The sequence below is a fragment of the Zootoca vivipara genome, chromosome 16 (assembly GCF_965207765.1).
Source record: "Zootoca vivipara chromosome 16, rZooViv2.hap1.1, whole genome shotgun sequence".
Taxonomy (NCBI): Eukaryota; Metazoa; Chordata; class Lepidosauria; order Squamata; family Lacertidae; genus Zootoca; species Zootoca vivipara.
In genome coordinates this window covers 12,541,467-12,562,350 of record NC_142599.1, presented here as the reverse complement: position 1 = coordinate 12,562,350, position 20,884 = coordinate 12,541,467, and the positions used below count along the sequence as shown (strand labels likewise).

General features: G+C 49.4%; 1 protein-coding gene across 2 annotated transcripts in view; it reads left to right on the top strand.

The window, feature by feature from the left end:
- Nucleotides 1–318: 318 nt before the first annotated feature.
- Nucleotides 319–20,884, top strand: part of TBX1 (T-box transcription factor 1) — a 43,444-nt gene continuing 22,878 nt past the window's right edge. The window contains exons 1-3 of one of the 2 annotated variants that reach the window (XM_088660096.1): nt 319–707; nt 5,761–6,280; nt 17,583–17,684. In XM_088660096.1, the coding sequence (XP_088516222.1) occupies nt 443–707; nt 5,761–6,280; nt 17,583–17,684 (887 nt within the window). In that variant the 5' untranslated portion in view covers nt 319–442. Of the gene's footprint in view, nt 708–5,108; nt 6,281–17,582; nt 17,685–20,884 lie in introns of those variants that run through there. The other variant, XM_088660097.1, reaches the window with a different exon arrangement.

Below are 20,884 nucleotides of genomic sequence, written 5' to 3'. Positions count from 1 at the left end.
TTTACCTGGAGGTAAACCTCCCTGAGCAGGCGCGGCGCTTACTTCCGAGTAAATGTGGCTAGGCCGGCTGCCGATCCGAGGTGCGGGGGGCGGGGGGCAAGCGGGAGTTGGAACGAGGTGGCAGAGGAGTAGGAGGAGGGAGATTTCGGGTTGGGCCAAGGCGCGCGGAGCCACTTTCCGCCAGCTGGGAGGAGGGAACGGCGATGGGTTGCTGGAGGGGGGGAGGGAGGGAAGGGCCAGGGCAGAGGAGAGGAGAGAGGGGTGGGGGAGTCGCTTCGGAAACTTCCTTCGCCTGCTTCTCTTCCCGCAGCAGTTTCTGCCGCCGGGCCGCGGGGTCCCTGCCATGCGAGCCGCGCGCCTCCCAGTGCTGCTGGCCCTGGCGCGCTGATCTCCCCGGCGGGCGGGCCGTTTCCAGCCGGGCTCGGCGGTTCTCTGCCCTCCTATGGACGACGCGAGCCCCCTGTCCCCCAAGGCCAATGCATTCAGTATCGCCTCTCTGATTTCAGCCGCTGAGCGCGAGGGAAAAGGAAGCGGCGACGAAGAAGACGACAGCGACGAGGAGGAGGTTGTAGTCGCTGCGCTGGACGCCGAGCCCAGCGCCGCCGCCGCCGTCGGTGGGGGCCTCCGCAGACCCTACAGCCCCTCCGCTGCCGCTGCCGCCGCCCGGAGGAGGATGCATTTCAGCGCCGTTACCCGGGACATGGAAGGTAAGCGGCGAAGAGACTCGAGAAACTTGCTTTAAAAAAATAAAAATCAGTTGGTGGGGAGGGGAGAATGGATGTCTGCAAAAATATGTGGCGGCCCCATAGCCGCTGCTTAGCGCAGCACCCAGAGGTCAAGGGCGAAGGGAGTTCCGCGGATCTCGCCCACAGACACTCGCACAATTGCAGAGTTTGTTAGGATACTCTTCTCCCGGTTAGAGTAAGTCAGCTCTGCCGCGCTCGGAGACCCGGAGACGGCCCAGTGGCTGCGTTGCAGCAAGGAAACCTTTTGACAACAGCCTCAAACAAAACAAAACCCAGCAAGCCAATCCCTCTGCGGCACGCACGCCGACACCTGGGAATTCAAGGTGCCTGGGCTTACATCCGAGTAGACACGCCTCAGCAGCTTGCCCTGCGCCGGCTCCCTTGCTCCAAGGAACTTCCGTCTTGTTTCACGTATATTATTTTCCGTGGCGCTTTGTCGCCGGAGAATAACGCGGTTTTGGGCTTCTGGACGTAGGGAGCTGGCTGCTGCCGAGTTAGACCAGCGGCCCCTCTAAACTCTTCTTACTGGCACTGGGGTCTCCGGGGATCTGCGGCACAGATCTCTCCGGATCCTAAGGGGACTGAACTGGGGAGCCATCTGCCTACAGAGCATGCCGCTAAGCCACGGACGACCCTTCCCCATATATAACCTCCCCAGTGGAGATCCGCAGCAAAAAGCGCACCCGGATCCTCCAGCTTCGGGCTGTAGCCAGCGAAAATAGAGTAGACCCATAGGAGCTAATGGACCTAAATTAGTCATGTCCATTAGTTTCAATGGGTTCTGCTTGGAGTACCCATTAAAATTCATAATAATTAACGACAACAACAATAATAATAATTACTATTATGATGAATGTTGTGCAGCCTAACCAAGTCGCTTAGCATTAAACTCACCCTGTGAGCGGATGGGGCTGTGAGCAGCAAACATTGCAGTTCTGATTGGGGTTCTTAAAAAAACCAAAACCTTTTGTTTAAGTTAACCGATCTACTTGGAACTAAACCCTAGCCTCTTCTGGTTTGCTCGCACGTCTGCCGGCGTCTTTTCTCCTCTAAAAGTAACCGAGGCTGGAGTCCCGAAACAGAAGCCTACCTGGGCGTCAGCCCCACTGCACCCAGTGGGGTTGACTTCCGCGTAAAAGCATCTGTGGCATTTGGGTGGCATATATAACGTTAGCAACTGGAGCCACCGCCCACGGGAAAAAAACAAACAAACCACAGGCTCTCTCAAATCGATAGTAAATCTAGGTTAGGCACATGCTTGTAATGTGCTGCTTCGCTGTCAATTAGCAAAGTAGCCCTGAGCTATGGAGTTATTAGCTGCGATTGCAGCGCAGTCAGGAAGGGACCACGTGTGTGTTTGGGGGGAGGGGGGGAGAAGCTCTCTCTAATTTGCCTGTAAGAACAGGAGAAAGTTGAGTATTTGGGACATATAGGTCTATTCTATTATATTCTTATTAAAGTATTATTCAATTCTATTCTTATTAAATTTACAAGGAACTATAATAGTTCCCTTCTACATAAGGAAAGTCAAGGGAACGCAAATCTAACCACATGACTTTTTAAAGCCCTGTTCCTTTGAGTGAGAAGGAACCCCTACTGAAAAATAAATGGCTGAAACTTCGGAATAAATGAATAGAACTTCAGGTTTTCACCAGATGGTTCCCATGTACCGTGCAGATTATACACACAGGATCACACTAACGTTCTGTGGAGCTGACATAAAACACGTTTGAGTCTTGCTTCCCGGTAAATATGGTAAGCGCTGGGTTATATTTTATATACAGAGATCTTAATCACTTAACTTGGAAGCCAGGTCCATTTAAATTAAAAAAAGTTTACTATAAATAAATACACAGAAATGAACTTGTGCTAGATTGCACTGCGATAGCCCGGTTCATTTCAACGCGCAAAGGGGCATTAGCCTTGGCGATGAGGAATTCACGAGATTACAGAGCTTGGAAGAAATACAAATAATTAGAAATAAAATAAATTAGCAGTGTTGTGGTATAGGAAGTCATATGGCGCTTATAGAAAGTATAAAACAATGGTTTTAGAACTTTAAAACCCCTGGCTGGTTCAAAGTCAGGAGGCGATTTTCTACAAGGCCACAAAGTAGTTGAAATCAATAAAGTCGTTTAATTGGAGAGTGGCGGAGAGAGTTCTCTGTTTCAAATACTCCATTTGTGTGGGGGTGGGGTGGGGTGGGGAGAGACTGGGGGCTCATCCAGACGACCAGATCAATAAAGGCTATATGCTGTATTACAGCGCAGCAAGCACACCGTGCTAAATAGCAAGCGAATAACACAGTGACAGGACGCAATACTATGCATTTAGCACGTGTTTGTAAACCTCCTGGAAGAACTAGCTGGTGGAAATGCAGGATACAAATGACCTTTAATTAATTAAACTTCGCGGAAAGGTCACGTATGGGAACCCCACGGAAGTGAATGGGAGAGATGTGGTATTGCGCGGTTCCCGTTCACTTCCATGGCTCGCTCTCTCCAGTATGAGACCTTCCGGCTTGAGGAGGTGTCCAAGAGTAGCTCAGAATAATACGACAGGCTTCCAAACTACATCATAAAATAAGCCATATCAGCTTGTTTTTAAAATAGACTATACTTACTTGAATTGAATATTAAACAATAAAACTTATATTGTATATTCGCTATTTCATTATATAGCGGGATTTAACCTCGGCAGAAGAGTCCTGCTAACTTCCCTCAAATTTCCAAGTAACTAAATTCTCTTACAGGAACAATTTTTTTTTTGAGAGGAAGTAAACTCCATTGAATACGATATCTAAAGAGTCGTGTAAGAAAAGATGCCCACTCAGTCTGATTTCAGTGGGTATTCTCCGCAGGAATAATTTTAATCTTAATTTTATTTTTAAATCCGAACAGAGGAATCAGAATAATTCTGTGGTTTCCTTGTAACTTGACTTCCAATAAAATGCGCTTCCCACTGTAATCTCGCAAACTAATCTAATAATAATAATAATACCTCTTCTTGAAATCAATATCATTTCATTCCTTACAGCATGCTGAGCATTGGGGGGAAAGTCATAGCTCAGTGGTAGGTCATCTGCCTTGCATGCAGAAGGTCCCGGGCATCTCAGGTAGAGCTGGGAATGTTCTTTTTCTAAAACCCTGGAGAATCGCTGCCTGTCATTGGGAACAATATTGAATTAGATAGACCAGTGATCTGACTCGGTATAAAGCAGTTTCCTACCTTCCTGTTCTTTCACTCCGGGTTAGCAACAGCGAATTTATCCCCCTACCCCCTCCACTATTGTGTTCACGTGCTAGCGAGCCCGCAATCCGGATTAGTACTGCAATCTCATATAGTACAGTAAACCTCACTCAACACTGTATAGACCGGGGGCCTAATTCGGACAATTTCGTCCTGGAGAGGCGATTCCTGCCCAAATCCTCCTGGCCATTTAATAGGGTTAAGAGCTCAAATAACGCCCCTCGCTTTTGCTTACAGTATACGGCATAAGAGATTTGTGGACCGGCGCTTGCTGAAGTTTCAGAGGTCCTGGGTAAAAACAAGCCTGTGTGAATGGGTAGGAAAGCTGCAGTGGTGCTGGATGAGTTTGCGTGTCTATAATACGCAGATAATTAATTTGCAGTATAATAGGAAATGGGGGTGGGGGTGGATGAGAGGCGATGCAAGTGGTTGGTTTTTTTAAAAAAGAGGTTGCATGTAAATTTTTGCTTGCATCAAAGCTGGGAGAGCGAGCCAAGGGAGAGCTCCAGGAAAAGCCCACCCCCTCCAAGCGCGCGCGCGCGCTCTCCCCGCTTGTCAATCACTCCGCGGCTCCCGAGGCAAGGAAAAGCGCGCGCGCGCGCATTACCTGCAGGGGCTCCCCTTTATCGCTATTGAAGAAGAAGGTGATGTGGGGGGGGGGGAGAGTAAGAACCGGTTTGGTGGCAGCGAAAAGAGGGAGGCCCTCTGCTGAGAGAGAAAGAGAGAGAGAAGAGCCCGCCTCACAGCCAAGCCAGGAGAAAATGGAAGCAAGCTGAGCGTTTAAAAGATGAGGGGAAAGAAGAGGGTGGAGGGGGGCGGAGGTGCCGAGCCCTGCCCGGGCAGCCAGCAGCGAGCGGTCGCTGGCTGACTGACGGCCGGGCTGGCTGGCTCGCCCTCTCCCTTTCGGGGGCGAGGCCAAAAGCCAAAGCGAGAAGGGGGGGAGGAGAAAGAGAGTGGCGGTGGGAGGAGGGACGTCCCCTGCTGGGCTGGGCGCGAGGAGGAGATAGGAGAGCGTGGCGCGCGCCCAGGCCTCTCCACCGTCGCCCCCCCCCCAGTCCTCAGGGGAATGACTCAGTCCGTCTGTCAGTCAGTCAGTCAGGAGCGCCACAGCACGAGAAAAAAAGAGAGAGGCAGTCTGAGGGAGTTCTTGTCAGTAGCGCTCGCTCGCTTCCTCGCGCCGCCGGGGAATCGAGAAAACGCCAGAGAAAAAGAGGCAGGACTCTGCCTCGTTCCTTCAGAGCGCGAGCGAGGGGCTTTTCTGGGCCTCTCTCTCTAGGCGTTCAGTTCTCTCTAGGCGTCTCTCCGGCGCAGAAGCCCAAGCCGAGACGGTGGCCGCCTCGCGCGCCTTTCTCGGCGCGTTTATGAGGAGAAGCAGCCGCGGGGATAAGCTATAAAGTTTTTGGTGCGCGCGCAGGCGCGCCACCGAGAGCGAAGGAGTGAGCCAGCCGGCGCTGAGGCGAACTTGGCCGAGCGCTTTTTTAAAAGGGGGGGAGTGTGTGTGTGTGAGAGAGAAGAGGCCAAGTCAACCGACAGAGAGAGGGGAGCCTCCATTCTCTTTCTCCCTCAGCGGCGGGGCGCTATAAATTGAGGCGGCGGTGGCGAGGCCCAGTTCAGGGCAGCTTTTACCTCAGGAGGGCGAGCAGCTCCGGGAAGCGAGCGAGCGAGCGAGCAACCGACCTGACCGCCCGCTGTTCTCTCTCTCTCTCTTTCTCTTTTCTTCTTCTTCTCCTCCTCCCCCCTTCTCCTTCCTCCGGCATGATATCAGCCATCTCCAGCCCTTGGCTCACGCAGCTGTCCCATTTTTGCGACGTCGCCGCTTTCACGGCCAACAGCCTGAGCAGCCTCAACGCGTCGGCGGCGGCGGCGGCCGGCTACCACCACCTCTCGCCGTCGCCGGGGGACCCGTACGGACAGCATGAGGCGCCGCACTACGAGCCGTGCTCGGCGCAGCAGCAGCAGCAGCAACACCCGCCGCCGCAGCCGCCACCGGCGCCACAGCACCACCACGCCAGCCAGCAGCAGCAGCAACAGCAGCCGCAGCAGCTCGGCTACGCTTTCGCAGGCGGCTCCGGGGCCAACCCTCCGCCGCCGCAGCCGCCGGGCTCCGACACCCCCGAGAGCGGCGGAGGGGGAGGCGGCGGAGGGGGATCGGCGCCGGCCTCGGCCAAGGCTCCCGTCAAAAAGAACCCCAAAGTGGCCAACGTCAACGTGCAGCTGGAGATGAAGGCGCTCTGGGACGAGTTCAATCAGCTGGGTACCGAGATGATCGTCACCAAGGCCGGCAGGTCAGAGCCCTTTGCGCCTTCCTCCCCTTTCCTATTTTGCGCGCAGGGGGTTGGACTGGATGACCCTGGAGGTTCCCTTCCAATTCGGCGATTCCCGGCCTCTCTAAAGCAAGCGGCAGGTTTCCTCTGGAGTAAAGGGGGAGGGGGTCTTGCTCAGAGGAGATCGGGCGAGGCTTCTGTTAGTGGTGCCTTTTGAAATGGACAGGCCTAAGTGAGTCAGGTCCATTGACTTCCATGGGGCTACTCTGAGCAGGGCTAGGATGGGACTCCGTGGGTCGCTAGGGGCTTCTTTCCGAGGAAGCGGGGTCCGCCGTTTCTCCTCACCCCCAAACCCCTTCCCCGAAAGACCCCTTCTCAGGTGCTTTCTGCCCCGGTGGGGACGCAATGCAGAGGAATGGGGAATATACCAGGCGTTCTTTTATCTATTTACAGTATTTTAAGGCGATTATTATTATTATTTATTTATGCACGATCCTGTCACAGTTGGGCGCTTTGGGGATGTCCCGTTGAATACATAAATATAATCTGGGGGGGACTGGGAAGGAGGGAAGGCTGCGATTCCTATGCCTACTGAAACTTGGAAGTGCTGTTGGGCTTTCTTCTGAGCAGAAGACACGCTGAGGTTGCGGCGTTAAGGTTGCGCTTTGGATAGTAAAAAAACACAACAACAACCTTTGAGCACGTTGGGACTTTTAATCGACTTCCTGGAGTTTAGTCTTCATTCCTGCCATGAATACCATCAGGCACCCTTCCCCCCCCTTGCTTGTGGCATTTTTTTCACCCTCCCCTTCATTGTTTTCCTTACGTTCTTCCTGCTCTGGCTTTGCTTAAGTGCAGGAGTTACTAAGTAACGAATTCGTCCTTAAACGCCCCGATCCCAACCACTTTCACTCGTGCCCGCCTCTCTCCTTCAGCGGTGCTTACTTCCAAGGATCCAGGATCCTTCCGTTTATTGACTCCGAATTTCATGTAGCGATACCTCGGCTTATCTGACCCAAAAATGTTGCTGATTTGTTTGCCTTTTTAAAACTCCCCTTTACAGTTCACAGTAGTACAGGATAACGCTGGTGGAAACCTTTTTGATTAGAAAAATAGGTGTGGAGGATCATCATCATGCGATAATTAAATGATTAGTTCATTACCAGGCTTAATCAACACTCGTCCTTCCAAAACTCTTTTTTGAGCCCCAACCTTTACATATAGGCACAATGTGTATTTTTAAACAGCAGCGCTGTAGTGGTTTAATAGATCCTGTACACGTTTACTCAGAAAGAAGTCCTACTGAGTTGAATAAGTGTGTGCGCGCGCCTAGGATCGCAGCCTGCGCTCCCTCTACCGCCCCGCCCTACCCTCCTCGTCATTTCCTTCCGATAATTTGCTGCCCATTATAACTTTAAAATAGCTTCCCGCAAGGTGGTAGCCCACAAATTAACTAAATTTAATTGTACTCAAAACTGGCTGATCCACTTTCATCCTGAACGCAACGACGTGTACTTGTCATTCCGGCTGAGTTTTTAACGAGGACTCATTTTCACCTAAATAAATTGTTTCGGGTGGGGGCGTCAGCGGTCTCCCTTTGATTCGGCGGAAGAGGCAGGCTCGATCCCTAAAACCCTTCGCTCAGGTAGAAGTAGTCCGCCTGGCCTGACTTGGTTTGTGGGTTGCATCGTGTAAAGGGGTCAACGAGTGACCACAAGGGTTCAATCCCTGTTTTTTTTTTAAGTACAAAAATAAGAATTAAACGTTGAGATCCAAGCAGTCGAGCGGAGGTTTTAACTTCCACAGGGATACGCTGCCCGCTTTAAAACTAAATATGTTAATATTTTAGCTGGCGCAAAATCTGCTTAAAATCTTAAGCGTCGTTTCTTTTCAATGTCCGGAGTTTGGGTTCTAGTCTCTGTTGAGTCGCGGTAAAATGTGGGTTTCGCAACATACGGTTCTCTTTCTTTCTTTCTTTCTTTCTTTCTTTCTTTCTTTCTTTCTTTCTTTCTTTCTTTCTTTCTTTCTTTCTTTCTTTCTTTCTTTCTTTCTTTCTTTCTTTCTTAAAAAAACCGTCCCACCACGGTGCAGAAAATTAAAGTTCAGAATTTCAATGCCGTTTTAATGCTTTTATTTATTTTTAAAAAAGTTCCTAAGGAATGAATTCAAATTCCCTTCGGGGGATAGATAGGTTGGAAACATTTTATAGGCCTGTTCTGGAAGAAAATATATATTTAAAAACCTCACTCTTTCAGGGTAATCTGCTTTCAGTCACTTGTGTTTCTTTAAGGGGAAGCTCTGCGTTTTGTCTCAATATGGAAAAGAAAAGAGTTGGGAGCGCAGAACAGAGAAAACCTCTTATAAATGTGTGGGGAAGCGCGGGGAGGCAAACGTGTGTTTACATTGCTTAAAATATATATGAAAAAAATACAGGGAGGGGGTTATATCAATACAGAGCTTTGTTAGTACTTTATTTTGAGCGGGGGAAATGATGGGATTTCGCCTGTTTAGTCATCTTTCTATTCATGTCTTCGGAAGGGAAGTAAAATAAATTTAGGATTCGCCTTAGCAGGCCTTTCAAACTCTCTCTCTCTCTCTCTCTCTCTATAGTACACACATATATAGTATATATATATACACAATAACAAAAATAGGTTGGGTTTTTTTTTAAGTATTATGTCTCGTTAAAGCCTTAGTTCAGCATAATTTAAACATTCATTTATAAAATGCTGGGTCTTTGTTTTTGCATTTTAAATTTTCCCCGGGTGTATACTAAATGAAACACCTATTTCAGAGGGCCGCATAAATTAACTTGCACACGGCCACCCCCACCCCCCAACTTTCCTGTTCCAGCAGTTGTTGTCATATATTATGCTCCCGTTTTTTAACAGCAACAACCTACAATTCAGTTAAGCTGAAATTATTGGGAGTTGTTGGGGCCCTGACTATGAAGCGGTTTCTGCCGAGGCAATGAACGCCGCCCAAGGCGCTATAACAGGACCTCGACTTCAGCGTCAAGAGAAAGTTCAAGCCTGCGCTTACGGTAGTTCCTCGGAAGTAAGACCCAGCAAGGTTCAGTTCCTCACTAGCTAAGAGTCTTTAGGGTGACATCCTCTGTGGGTATAGGACCAGCAGTTGGTAGATCAGCCCCGCTGGTTTCAAAGGGGAATTGATCGAAGAATCACAGTCCCTAACTTCTTTTTATGGCAAGAATGCGGAGAGAGGGGGAGGGCTAGCTGGGGCCTTGAATCTGATCCCAACCAGCGTTGCAAATATCGTTGATCTTCCAATCGCGGCACACGGGCTCATTGTGTGTGTGTGTGTGTGTGTGTGTGTGTGTGTGTGTGTGTGTTAGAGCAAGGAGCTCCGGATCTGGTTTATCAGCCCCATGACCTTTTTGGAGAGGAGCCGCTTTGGTTCTGGAAAGGAAAGATTTCATTGCAGAGAAGAGGCCCGGTGTGTGCTGTAGTCCCATTTGGGTCTGACGCTTTTGGGAGATTTCTTTCTTTCTTTTTCTTTCTTTCTTTCTCTCTCTCTCTCTCCCTCTCCCTCTCTCCCTCCCTCTCGCTGTTCCTCGGGAAGCAGAAACGCCTGCACATGTTTGCTGGTAGCAAACCGTGAGCAGAAAGGAACAAAAACTGCCAAGTCTACCACCGTCTCCTGCCGAGAATGCTCTGTTAGCCAACCCGGACATAATTTTCTGTGTCCAGTCGCCCCCGCTCTCTTTCCCTTTCTGTTTACACCTCTGCAGCAAGGAGTGATGCAGAACACCTGCTGGTAGGCAATGGGCACGATCCATGCTCTTTTAAATCGCATGGATCTCCCGCTCTCTTCTTATCAGAATGTCATACATTTAAAGTACGTTAAAAACACCCTCCCAATACTGGGAACCGTAGTTTACGCCTTAAAAGCCCCTTAACAAACTACAGTTCACGTGATTATTTTTTGGGGTGTGTGTGTGCTTTAAATGTATGGTGTGTACGCAACTTGATCTCTCCCAGGGGAATCTTGGCGATTTCCAACGAACTTGGCTTTGTCTGGATCTTGCCCAGCCTTTTCAAGGATTTTTCCTTTCCTGGGAGGCGATTTTTTAGTAACTAGTCTAGTAACTAGCTGTGTTTGTCTTGTATCTGAAGAAGTGTGCATGCACCTGAAAGCTCATACCAATGACAAACTTAGTTGGTCTCTAAGAGGTGCTACTGGAAGGATTTTTATTTTATTTTTTGTTTCGACTACGTCAGACCAACACGGCTACCCTCCTGCTCATTCTTCAGAGTGGCTCCCTGGACTTCTGCCCCCAAAGTTCTACCTGGATGGCACAGTTTATAATTGTTAGAAGAACCCTTTTAACTAATAGGCTACATAAAAATGAATTTCCTCCCCCAGGCACAACAGAAGCTGCTTAGCGTTGTTCCTGTCGCTTTGAGTGTTTGCTCAGAAGTAAACCTAGCTGTACGAAAACGTAAACAGTCGTTGTTGCGTTTAAACAACACACACACACACACACACACACACACACACACACACACACACACACTTTCCTTTCCAGCCCCTAAATTGGGGGGGGGGAATACAGACTGGCTATGAGATAATCACTACCTCATGCGGACGCCCCGCATAAAAGTGAGCGAGCAAAGCGTCACATTGCCACCCCTAAATCGGTGTAGGCAGTCCCTTGGGATTGAGTTCCATTGGACTCGATGCGATTTGCCTCTGAATAAACATGTATGCGAGAATTACAGTAACAAGTACAATGTGGAAAACGTTCATTTAGGAAAGCAGAGATTCTGGATTTGAAAGGAATCTCTCCATGGCATGGGCGAGCTCTTTGTTTTTATTTTTTAAAAAACAACAACAAAGACAGTTGCGGGAAAAGGAAACTGATGCCCCAGTTTCTCTCTCAGATTCGCGAGAATTAGGGTTCATACCATCCGGCAGCTTCTAAGTCAATGACTGCTTTTGTTCTGAATTGGTAGGGCTAAAATAATGGAGGGGGGAAATGGGTGACTTCCTAAAACCTCGGCGATTGCTTCAATAGGGGGGAAATGCTCCTCGCATTGATTTCGGTTTAGTTTCAGAGTTCTTTGCCCACATTCCTTGACCCTGCTGTGTACGCGGGCCTCCATAAGTGAGTTGGGGGTTTTGTGGGGCGTGGTTTTTGGATTTGAAAGCCACGACCGTGGTTTCCCCAAGAAGCCCTCTATCTGAAACGGATTTCCTTTTTTAAGCAAAGGTCAGCGCCGTTTATTTCAACGGGGCTCACGTCCCTGTGAACGTGTTTATTTATTAGCAACACTGATACACAGCTTAACTTTTTAAATAAAAAAACCCCTGGCTATAAGCGGTTTTAGGGTCTGTGTTCAGGGTCTGCTGATCTGAAATCCACGCATTTCGTATGTTAACGAGGCCCTGAGCTTGTGAATCGAACCGTTAACCCCCTCCGGACTCCTATTTTTGGGCGTGTGTGTGTGTGTGTGTAATAGCGGGTTGTAAAAATTTTAAACGTCTGTTTAAATAGAATTACAATTGCAAATCCCCGAAACGCTTAGGTCCGGCCAGGGAGAGTTTGCTTGACGTTGTTCTGCGCTGATCCGGGTTGCTCTAGAACTTGATTTCGCCCATCTACATTGCAGAAAAATAAGCGACGATTCTATTATCCGCAAACCCCTTGACTTCCCTAGTTCCTTTGAAGGTGGGTCACTCCAAAGCAGTTTTCTTTGCTTATTCGTTTTGACTGATTTTAGTAGAGTTGATTACGAAGCAAGATTCTCTAGGGAGGTCTCTTTGAGAATCTGCTGGATTATTTTTAAGTGGAATAACGACGGAAGAATTAAGGCTTGATTCCTAAACATTTACTGCGGAGTAAGTCCCGTTTAACATACTTGGACTCAGTTTCGAGTAAAGGCAAAAATGCTCGGAGAAAGTGGTGGGAAAAGTTACTGGATATCGTTCCTGTCTGTATTTTAAACTCTCACATATATACAGTCCTTACATTTTAGCCCAAACCGTTTTAAAATTCTGAACGCCTCTACCAGAGGTGGGGAAAGGGAAAGGTTAAAACGGGCAAAACAAACCGATCTAATTTTTTTTAGACAGGCTTCTAGTCCCTGGTAAGGGCGAGTGGTTGGGTGCACACGCACTTTGCGCTCTCTCGTCGGAAGGCCTCCGGTTTATTTTAACGACTCCTTAAAACCGGTGGTGTTTCAAGCTGGAGTTTCTCAAGTTAATGTGTTTGTTTTTCAAGCTTCATTTAAGGCCAAACGCGAAAAAACACCGGCGCGGGAGGTTAATAGGGTTCACCTCCTGTTAAACGATCAGCTCAGGGCCTGACACAATATTGCGCTCCGGGTCTGGGGGGGTGTGATTTGGTTTTTTGCCGAACGACTCCGAAGGCCCCCCCCCACGGGACAAGCAGGCACCGTTAAGCAGAGATGCCCGCACGTTTGGTTTGGAGCCGGCCAGAGAATTTCTCTCTCCCAAGCGCAGACCGGGGGGGGGGGGGTGAGTAGAGAAATGTTAGGGGGGAGGCTCGTGAAACGTCGGGAACAGAAAGGACAGCTGTCCCAATCCGCAAAGGAGACTTCTCCCTCCCTCCCCTCTCCTTCTCTGCCTCTCTTTTTCCAACGGAGCCTGTGCTTCTTCCCCCTGGAAAGCGAAGCAGCTTCCAGACGGGGTGGTCAGTCTTCTGTTGCAGCGAGCAAGCGAGCCTGCACCCCTGCGCCTTTTTTGCCTGGGAGTAAACGCCCGTTGAACTCCCCTTGCCTGGGGAGCTGCTGAAGATCTGCGTGCCCCGAGGGAGCCTACGCACCAGAGAGCCCACAGACCAGCAGTACGCAGCTGGCAGGAGAGGACTCTTGTCCGTCTTCGTTTAAGATAATCTTATTTGTTTTAGTATTTAAATTGTAAACCGCCTTGGGTGCCTTGGTAGGAAGGCGGTATACAAATCCAATAAGTAATTTAAATATATAACCCAACTCCATGCGTCTTGCGGACTAGGTTCTTGCAGAAGTTAATGCCGCAGTAAACAAATCCATTCTTTTAAAGTCGCTTCCAGACGGATTGTTTCGTGAGCTTCCAGCCCGATTTATTTTGGGGAGGGGGAGGTTAGACGAGTAGCAGGCCTGTTTCACGAGCACGTCGTTCTGCTCTGTGGAAGGGAGGAGGAGAGATTAGACGACGTTGTGCCCAAGCAAGTGCTATTCTGCACTTTCCGCGCGCCGTCCTTATTTTTCAGAACATACCAGTGTTTCCTGAAAGGGACCCAGTTTAACAAACCTGCTCAGATATCTTCTTCCTAGGATGGTACAACTTTTTTTGGTGTATGTGTGTCGGGGAATTGCCCCTGACACCTCTGATTAAAAGCAAGAGAAACGGACAGCTAAGCGGGCCAGCGTGGTGTAGTGGTTAAGAGCAGTGGATTTGTAATATGGTGAACCGGGTTCCGTCCCTGCTCCTCCACATGCAGCTGCTGGGTGACCTTGGGCTAGTCACACTTTGAAGTCTCTCAGCCTCACTCACCTCACAGAGTGCTTGTTGTGGGGGAGGAAGGGAAAGCAGACTGTTAGCCGCTTTGAGACTCCTTAGAGTACTGTAGTGATAAAGCGGGATATCAAATCCGAACTCCTCCTCCTCCTCCTCCTCCTCCTCCTCCTCCTCCTCCTCCTCCTCCTCCTCCTCCTCCTCTTCTTCGCTGCCCCTATAGATAGTCATCCTCCATGCTTAGGGGTGTGTGACAAGAACACCACAAGCTGCTAAATTTACTGGTGCCGCATAATCCCGCACTGTGACATATTCTCAAAGAGGAGTTGCTACTGAGGCTACAGTTCTATACAACGGGGAGTAAGACCCAACGAACTCAACAGGGCTGAGTAGATATATATTCGACTGAACTGTTGATGGGACAGATTGCAGCCATCCTTACCCAACTTTTATCTTTCCAGCCCCTTGCAGATGGAGCCTCTACTTGGGAGTAAATACCATTCTCTATTGCAATAGGTGTTGGTCTTAGAGACAAAGCCTTAGAGTTTCGGGATTGTTTAAGTATAGAATGCTGACTTCCGAGTCCTGCGTCTTGCTCGGCATGGAGTACCGTAAAACCTCGAAGACGATATGCCCCAACAACTGAGGGAGGAAAGAAGCAGCGTCTTACAGAGCGATTTTCGGCAAAGTTAGCACCGTTCATATAAAGGGGCTTCGTGGGAAAGGCTGTAGCTGAGTGTTAGAGCGTGTGCTTGGCAGACAGAAGGTCTTGCATCTCCAACCCTGGAGAACGGCTGCCAGTCAGTGTAGACAGTACTGAAGCAGATGGACCAATGAGTGTGAGTCCGTGGGAGGCAGCTTCCTGTTCGCGTATGTCATACCCAGGCAAACTGGAACAGGATCGCTTTCTTATGGAGCGCAAATGCTTTTCCTGCCCCGGGAATGTGCCAGTCTACCGGAACTTCTTCCACAGTAAATCTGTTCGCCTTTAACCTCCCACTAGACGACTCTTCGCTTGCTTTTGGTGCGACAGAATCACGCTGACACCCTTCTGGAAGCTGGGGCGCTCATCCTGGAGATGGGAGGGGGAATCCTTCCCAAGTCAGGATGCCGCGCATATTTGTGCAGGCTCCAGACAGGCCGGGGGGACGGGACGTGGGCGGAGAAACAATCGCTTTGCAGCAGGCTCCAGCGGCACTGTTTCACCTGGCCGGTCCACATCCGTTCCCAGTGTTCAAGGGTCTTATCCGACGTTCGCCTTATGCAGAGTAGACCCATTAAAACTGACGGACTCGACTAGCTTGGGTGTATTCATTTTAATGGGTCTACCCTGAGTGCAACTTGGGCGGCGAAGAAGCTCCCTGCACTTAGAAGAGAAGCATGCTGGATGAAAGGCGAGGCAGAATCCTTCACCTTGCTCTGCTGGATTTCTGCCTGCGAGGGTTTTGAATTCATTGCACGGCGGAGAAGCCGCCACCAGCAGCTGAGGCGGGCGGGCGGGGCAGCCTGGGCCCTGGGAGCGGGAAATATTGTACTTGAGACTTGTGCATGTGGGACCTGATCCGAAGCTGCTGAATCTCGGAAGCAGGCGTGCGCCCTCGGAAGAAGTAGAGGAGGAGGGGGTACCCACGTGGGGGGAAGGTCGGCCTATTAAGAGTTCCTCAGGCTGCTTTCACTTTCCTCTTTTGGCCCCTAGAATTGTATTTTTTTTGGGGGGGGGGGGAGACACCCAAAGCTCAAAGAGAGAGAGAGAGAAATATCCAGCCCTGCTAGAAGCGAAAATATTTGGATTTATAAGTTTAAGCAGATGTATGCCAGTCCCTCTTCCGAAGAAAGCCACACTGAAGTCAAACGGATTTTCTTCTCTGTGACCTGCATCTACATTTCCGGTGTCCCTAAAATACCACGAAGCTGTAACAAGGGAATGGGAATGAGAAGAAGCAATGAAACACACAATTAGGGGTGGGGTGGGGGCAGGCGGGCGGATGGTTTCAGATTGGATGTGTGGAGTTGGGAGTTGGACTAGATGACCCGTAGGGTACCAACTCTGAAATGAGACGAGAGCGAGCGTGAGAGCAGTGTACTGGTCTGTGGGGTGGGGAATACCTTTCTGCAGGGCCAACCAAAACATAGTTGTGTGAACATGCTTCCAGATCTCCCAGAGCTCTTCTGTGAAGAAGTGAAGTGGGGGACTCGGAACTTTGCTCTCCATCATCTGTGGATGTAATAGTTGGTCCTGCAGCAACCTTACTCGCCCCCCTCAAAAAAAAAATGATCCAATGCAGCTTCCTTTCATTTCCAGTTTATCCACTTCTAACAAGTGGAGGAGCTGCTTCTCTCTATGTTGTGCATTAAGGAAAAACATAGGAAGGACCTTGGTCCATCTTGCCCTCAGTCTATTGTCTACACCAGGCTTCCTCAACCTTGGCCCTCCAGATGTTTTTAGACTACAATTCCCATCATCCCTGACCACTGGTCCAGCTAGCTAGGGATGATGGAAGTTGTAGGCCAAAAACATCTGGAGGGCCGAGGTTGAGGAAGCCTGGTATATACGCCCTGCTGGGGCTCTCCAAGGCCCCCCATGGGTGTTCCTTCCTATCATCCCTTTTCCTGCAGGGGTAGCTCTGTTGGTAGAGCATAAGACTCTTAATCTCGGGGCAATCATGGGTCTGAGGACCACGTTGGTCGAAACATTCCTGCATTGCAGGGGGAGAGACTAGATGACCCACGCGGTCCCTTCCAACTCTGCAATTCTATGAAATCTAACTCTGCCCCCTTCAACCGGAGATTGAACTAGAGCAGTCGTTAGCCCACTGAACTCTGTGCACTCTCCATTCGCTTCCAGCAGCATGTTTATGACAGCCAGACAATGCGCGCACACACACCACACATTTAAAGCACACAGCTTCCCCCCTCCCCAAAGGACCATGGGAACTGTAGTTTGTTAAGGGTGCTGTGACTCGTCGCTCTCTGGCGGGTGAGCTATAGTTCCCAAGATTTCTTGTGTGTGTGTGTGTGTGAAGTAATCTGCTTCAGATGTATGGTGTGTAACCAGCCGAGGAGAGCATTTTATGACGCTACCCAAAGCCCTACTGGTTTTAAGCACTCGGGATTGCCCCTTCTGACAAATCTTTCCTCTGTTTCCTCCTAGCCTGTTATTAGGGCATTGCCAGCCTAACCAACCAACCTTACCCTGACAGGCGCTTGGATTTAAACTCATCTCTAGGCCCGCCACTAACACCACATCCTTTCCGAGAGAATGGACGGGCTTCAAAGACTGCAGGCGCAATTAGTTTTGTCTTACACGGCCTGAAATGTTTTCTCCCCGGTTCCACTGACACTTGCATTTGTTGCCTGGGTTGTGCGTAACCACCTTCCAAACACCAGGGTTAGGAGCGCAGTCCATTTATTCCAGAACTGCTTAGTATGTCTGGCAGGCAGCGGCTCTCCAGCTAGCTGGGCCTTCAAGGGGTCCAACAACCGCTCGCACAGCATGTGCGGCTCCTTGGTAGACCATCCACTTTGCAGGCCTCTCCAGGTGGAAGAGAGACCCCGCCGCAGGTCTAAAATCCCGGAGAACAGCTGTCATTCGGTGTAGGGATGATGCTGGAGCTGGGTGGCCCATTGATCTGACTCGCTATGAGGCAGCTGGAGCGCAGCCCCTTCAGCACTTCTAATCCGTGGATCGTTAGTGCAGCGCCCAGTCGGGTCAGGTGCGCTGGTTTGTTTTCCCTGCTGGTTTGTTTTCCCACCTACCTTGCCGTCCACCGGGTGCAGGATCAGAAAAAAACGTTTTTCTGTAACTCGCTCATCACCTGCGCTGTCCTTTCCTTCCCTAATCCAGGAGGATGTTCCCCACCTTCCAGGTGAAGATTTTTGGGATGGACCCTATGGCAGACTACATGCTCTTGATGGACTTCGTACCGGTGGATGACAAGCGATACCGGCAAGTACAAGGGCACCTCTTCTTTCCTCCCATCTTCCCGGGTTGGAAGCAAAGATTCTCATTAAGGAAGCCCAAATCGGCGCCCAGCAAACTCTGGAGTCCCTCGCAGCTCTGGGAGACTAGGGAGCACTTGTTCAGCGCTTTGCACTAAGCGGTTTACAAGTATAAAAAAAACGCGAAACTCCTAAACTCCGCTGACTTTGGAGTGAGCCCTGCTGAATTCAGTTAGGACTCGCTTCTAAATGGATATAGTGGTGAGGATGGTGCTGCAAAGTCATTTGCAATGGTTATGGGGGCAGAGTTGGGGGGCTGGAGTCGCCAGTGGTTCTTTTGGGGTTTGCTAGTGTTCAAGTTGTATGATGTCGTGTTTTCACATTCTTTTAAAACCAAAGTCTAAGGGGAAATTGCAAATATTAGGAACCAATGCAGAAAAAAACAACAACCAAAAAACCCCCCAAACAGAAACCTTTTAAAAAATCCCCAAACCAAGTTCGATATAAGCACTCGTAAATCCCAGATCAGGACAGTTTGTTTCTTTATCTAATGGATTCTCATTTGTATTGCTTTATTCTCTTATATAAACTACCCCACGAGGGAGCTCAAAAGTTGTAAATTCACAATCTCTCCATGCATCATGTTCTTGAATTCTTTCCCTTCCCTGGAGACGGGAAAGTAACTTTTCAGTCATGCAGCCCGATGCTATTATGCAGGCTTACGCTTCCCAGCTAAAGTGTCCCAAAGCCTATCACAGCCCGGCTCTACCCATCTTTACTCACGAGCAAGTCCCATTTATATCACTTGGGCTTTACTTCCAAGATAATTCACGCTTATAATTGCAACATTGAAAGCAGAAGTTGAAATACACACACACGCACACACCCAAACACACACCTTTTGGAATGCCGCTCCACTCGAGCATATCGTTTCAGCGACACTGACACGCCTGGGCGCATTCTGACGTGCAAACACTTTCTTGCGTGCCAATGCCGTGAGAATGTGGGGAGCGGTGGCTCAAATGAGGGATAAGTCTTGCCGGAGGGGAGAGAGGGGGAAACACTCCCCACAGGATTCCTTGGCTTGGCAGAACCAGCAGCTTTGAGCCCTGCCATTCCAACGCACAGGAATGCCAAGCCCGGATGGCGATTACACCCCAATTTTACTGCCTCTTTTATCGTGTTTTTTGCTCCGAGGCCTCGGCAATTTGTCAGCGATTTGCTCCAATTTTGTACTCGGTAAAAGAATCCGCCTCACGGCCATCCCTCCGAACAGGTTCAGTCGGTGGAAGTCGATTTCTGGCTTGCAGGCCCTTAGGAATCGTGGGTGGGATCATCGGGTTGACTGAGAACCAACCCGTCCCCCCGCCCGATCCACCCCCCCACCCGCGGGAATTTAATTGGCCACAATCTGTTGTCTGCTACAACACTCCTACGCGTGTTTATTCGGTAGGTTCTGCTGCGTTTAGGATGCTGCAGTCGTCCATTGCAACTGCTGCATAAATCAGTCAGGAAGCAACAGCCAGCTGAAAGGGAACTGGGCACAGCATTGCAGCCTGAGTCTGCGATTCTGTATGCAGCTACTGAGGAGCAAGCCCCATAGAACGCAGGACTTTGGAGCAGGGCTCCATCTATCAGAATCTGGTGTCCCATATTTCAAAGGAAGAAAACCATCTTCATTATCATTTTATTATTTATTAATAGTTTGTACACACACACACACACACACACACACACACACACACACACTGGGCACTACAGTTCAAGAAGGATACTGAAAAGCTGGAACGTGTCCAGAGGAGGGCAACCAAAATGGTCAAAGGCCTGGAAACGATGCCTTATGAGGAACGGTTTAGGGAGCTGGGTATGTTTAGCCTGGAGAAGAGAAGGTTAAGGGGTGATATGATAGCCATGTTCAAATATATAAAAGGATGTCATATAGAGGAGGGAGAAAGGTTGTTTTCTGCTGCTCCAGAGAAGCGGACACGGAGCAATGGATTCAAACTACAAGAAAGAAGATTCCACCTAAACATTAGGAAGAACTTCCTGAGAGTAAGAGCTGTTCGGCAGTGGAATTTGCTGCCAAGGAGTGTGGTGGAGTCTCCTTCTTTGGAGGTCTTTAAGTGGAGGCTTGACGGCCATATGCCAGGAATGCTTTGATTGTGTTTCCTGCTTGGCAGGGGGTTGGACTGGATAGCCCTTGTGGTCTCTTCCAACTCTATGATTCTATATATATATGTACCATATATACGGTATATGGTATATTTCTAGTCGCTCTCCATCTTCCAGCTCTGCACAGTTTAATCCTGGTGTCCAAACACTAGCAGCCTTGTAAGCACCTAGTCTTCTGAGTCAGATAATACCGGTAATAATAATAATAATACACTTAAAGTCAAGCTAGGCTTCTCAGCAGTTCATAAGAACCAATTACATAAGCAACGAAAAAACAAACACCCATAATTAAAACACACAAAATAACAATCCCATTAAAACACACACCTTACCATCGCCAACATGGTGTCCTGCATATTTTTTGGACTACATTTCCCATCATCTCTGACAACTGGCCATACTGCCTTGGACTACTGGGAGCTGGAGTCCAACAACATCTGCAGGGCACCCACGCTGACTACTTGCCATCTAAAGAGTTGTGTCCTCATAAGACAATGTCTAAAGTGATCTAAGTGCGATGCTGCTGACATTGACATGTTGGCGAGAGCAGTAGATGGGACATATAAGAATGTGATGCGGGGGAAACGGGAGACTCATTTTAGGCAACAAGAGCCTCTATCTGGCCCCCAGTGCAAGGCTGCATCCTGGATCTCTGCCCCCCACTTCCTCTTCCTCTCGGGAGCTGCTTGGGGAACAGCTCAGTGCTTTGCAGCCGGGAGGTCCCCAGTTCAATCCCTGTTATCTCTAGATAGGGCTGGGAGAGACTCCCTGTCCATGCCAGTGTGGCATAGTGGTTAGAGTGTTAGACTAGGACCGGGAGACCAGGGTTCAAATCCCCACTTGGTTATGAAGCTGCCTTTCAGCTTCACAGGGCTGTTGTGAAGATTAAGGAAGGAGGGAGATAAATACATGTGCCAACTCCTTGGCACAGGAAAATAAGAAGACAAATAAATAATAACCCCGGAGGACCACTGCCAAGACTGATGTTCTGACTCAACATAAGCCAGCTTCCTATATTCCCCACCTTCACACCCA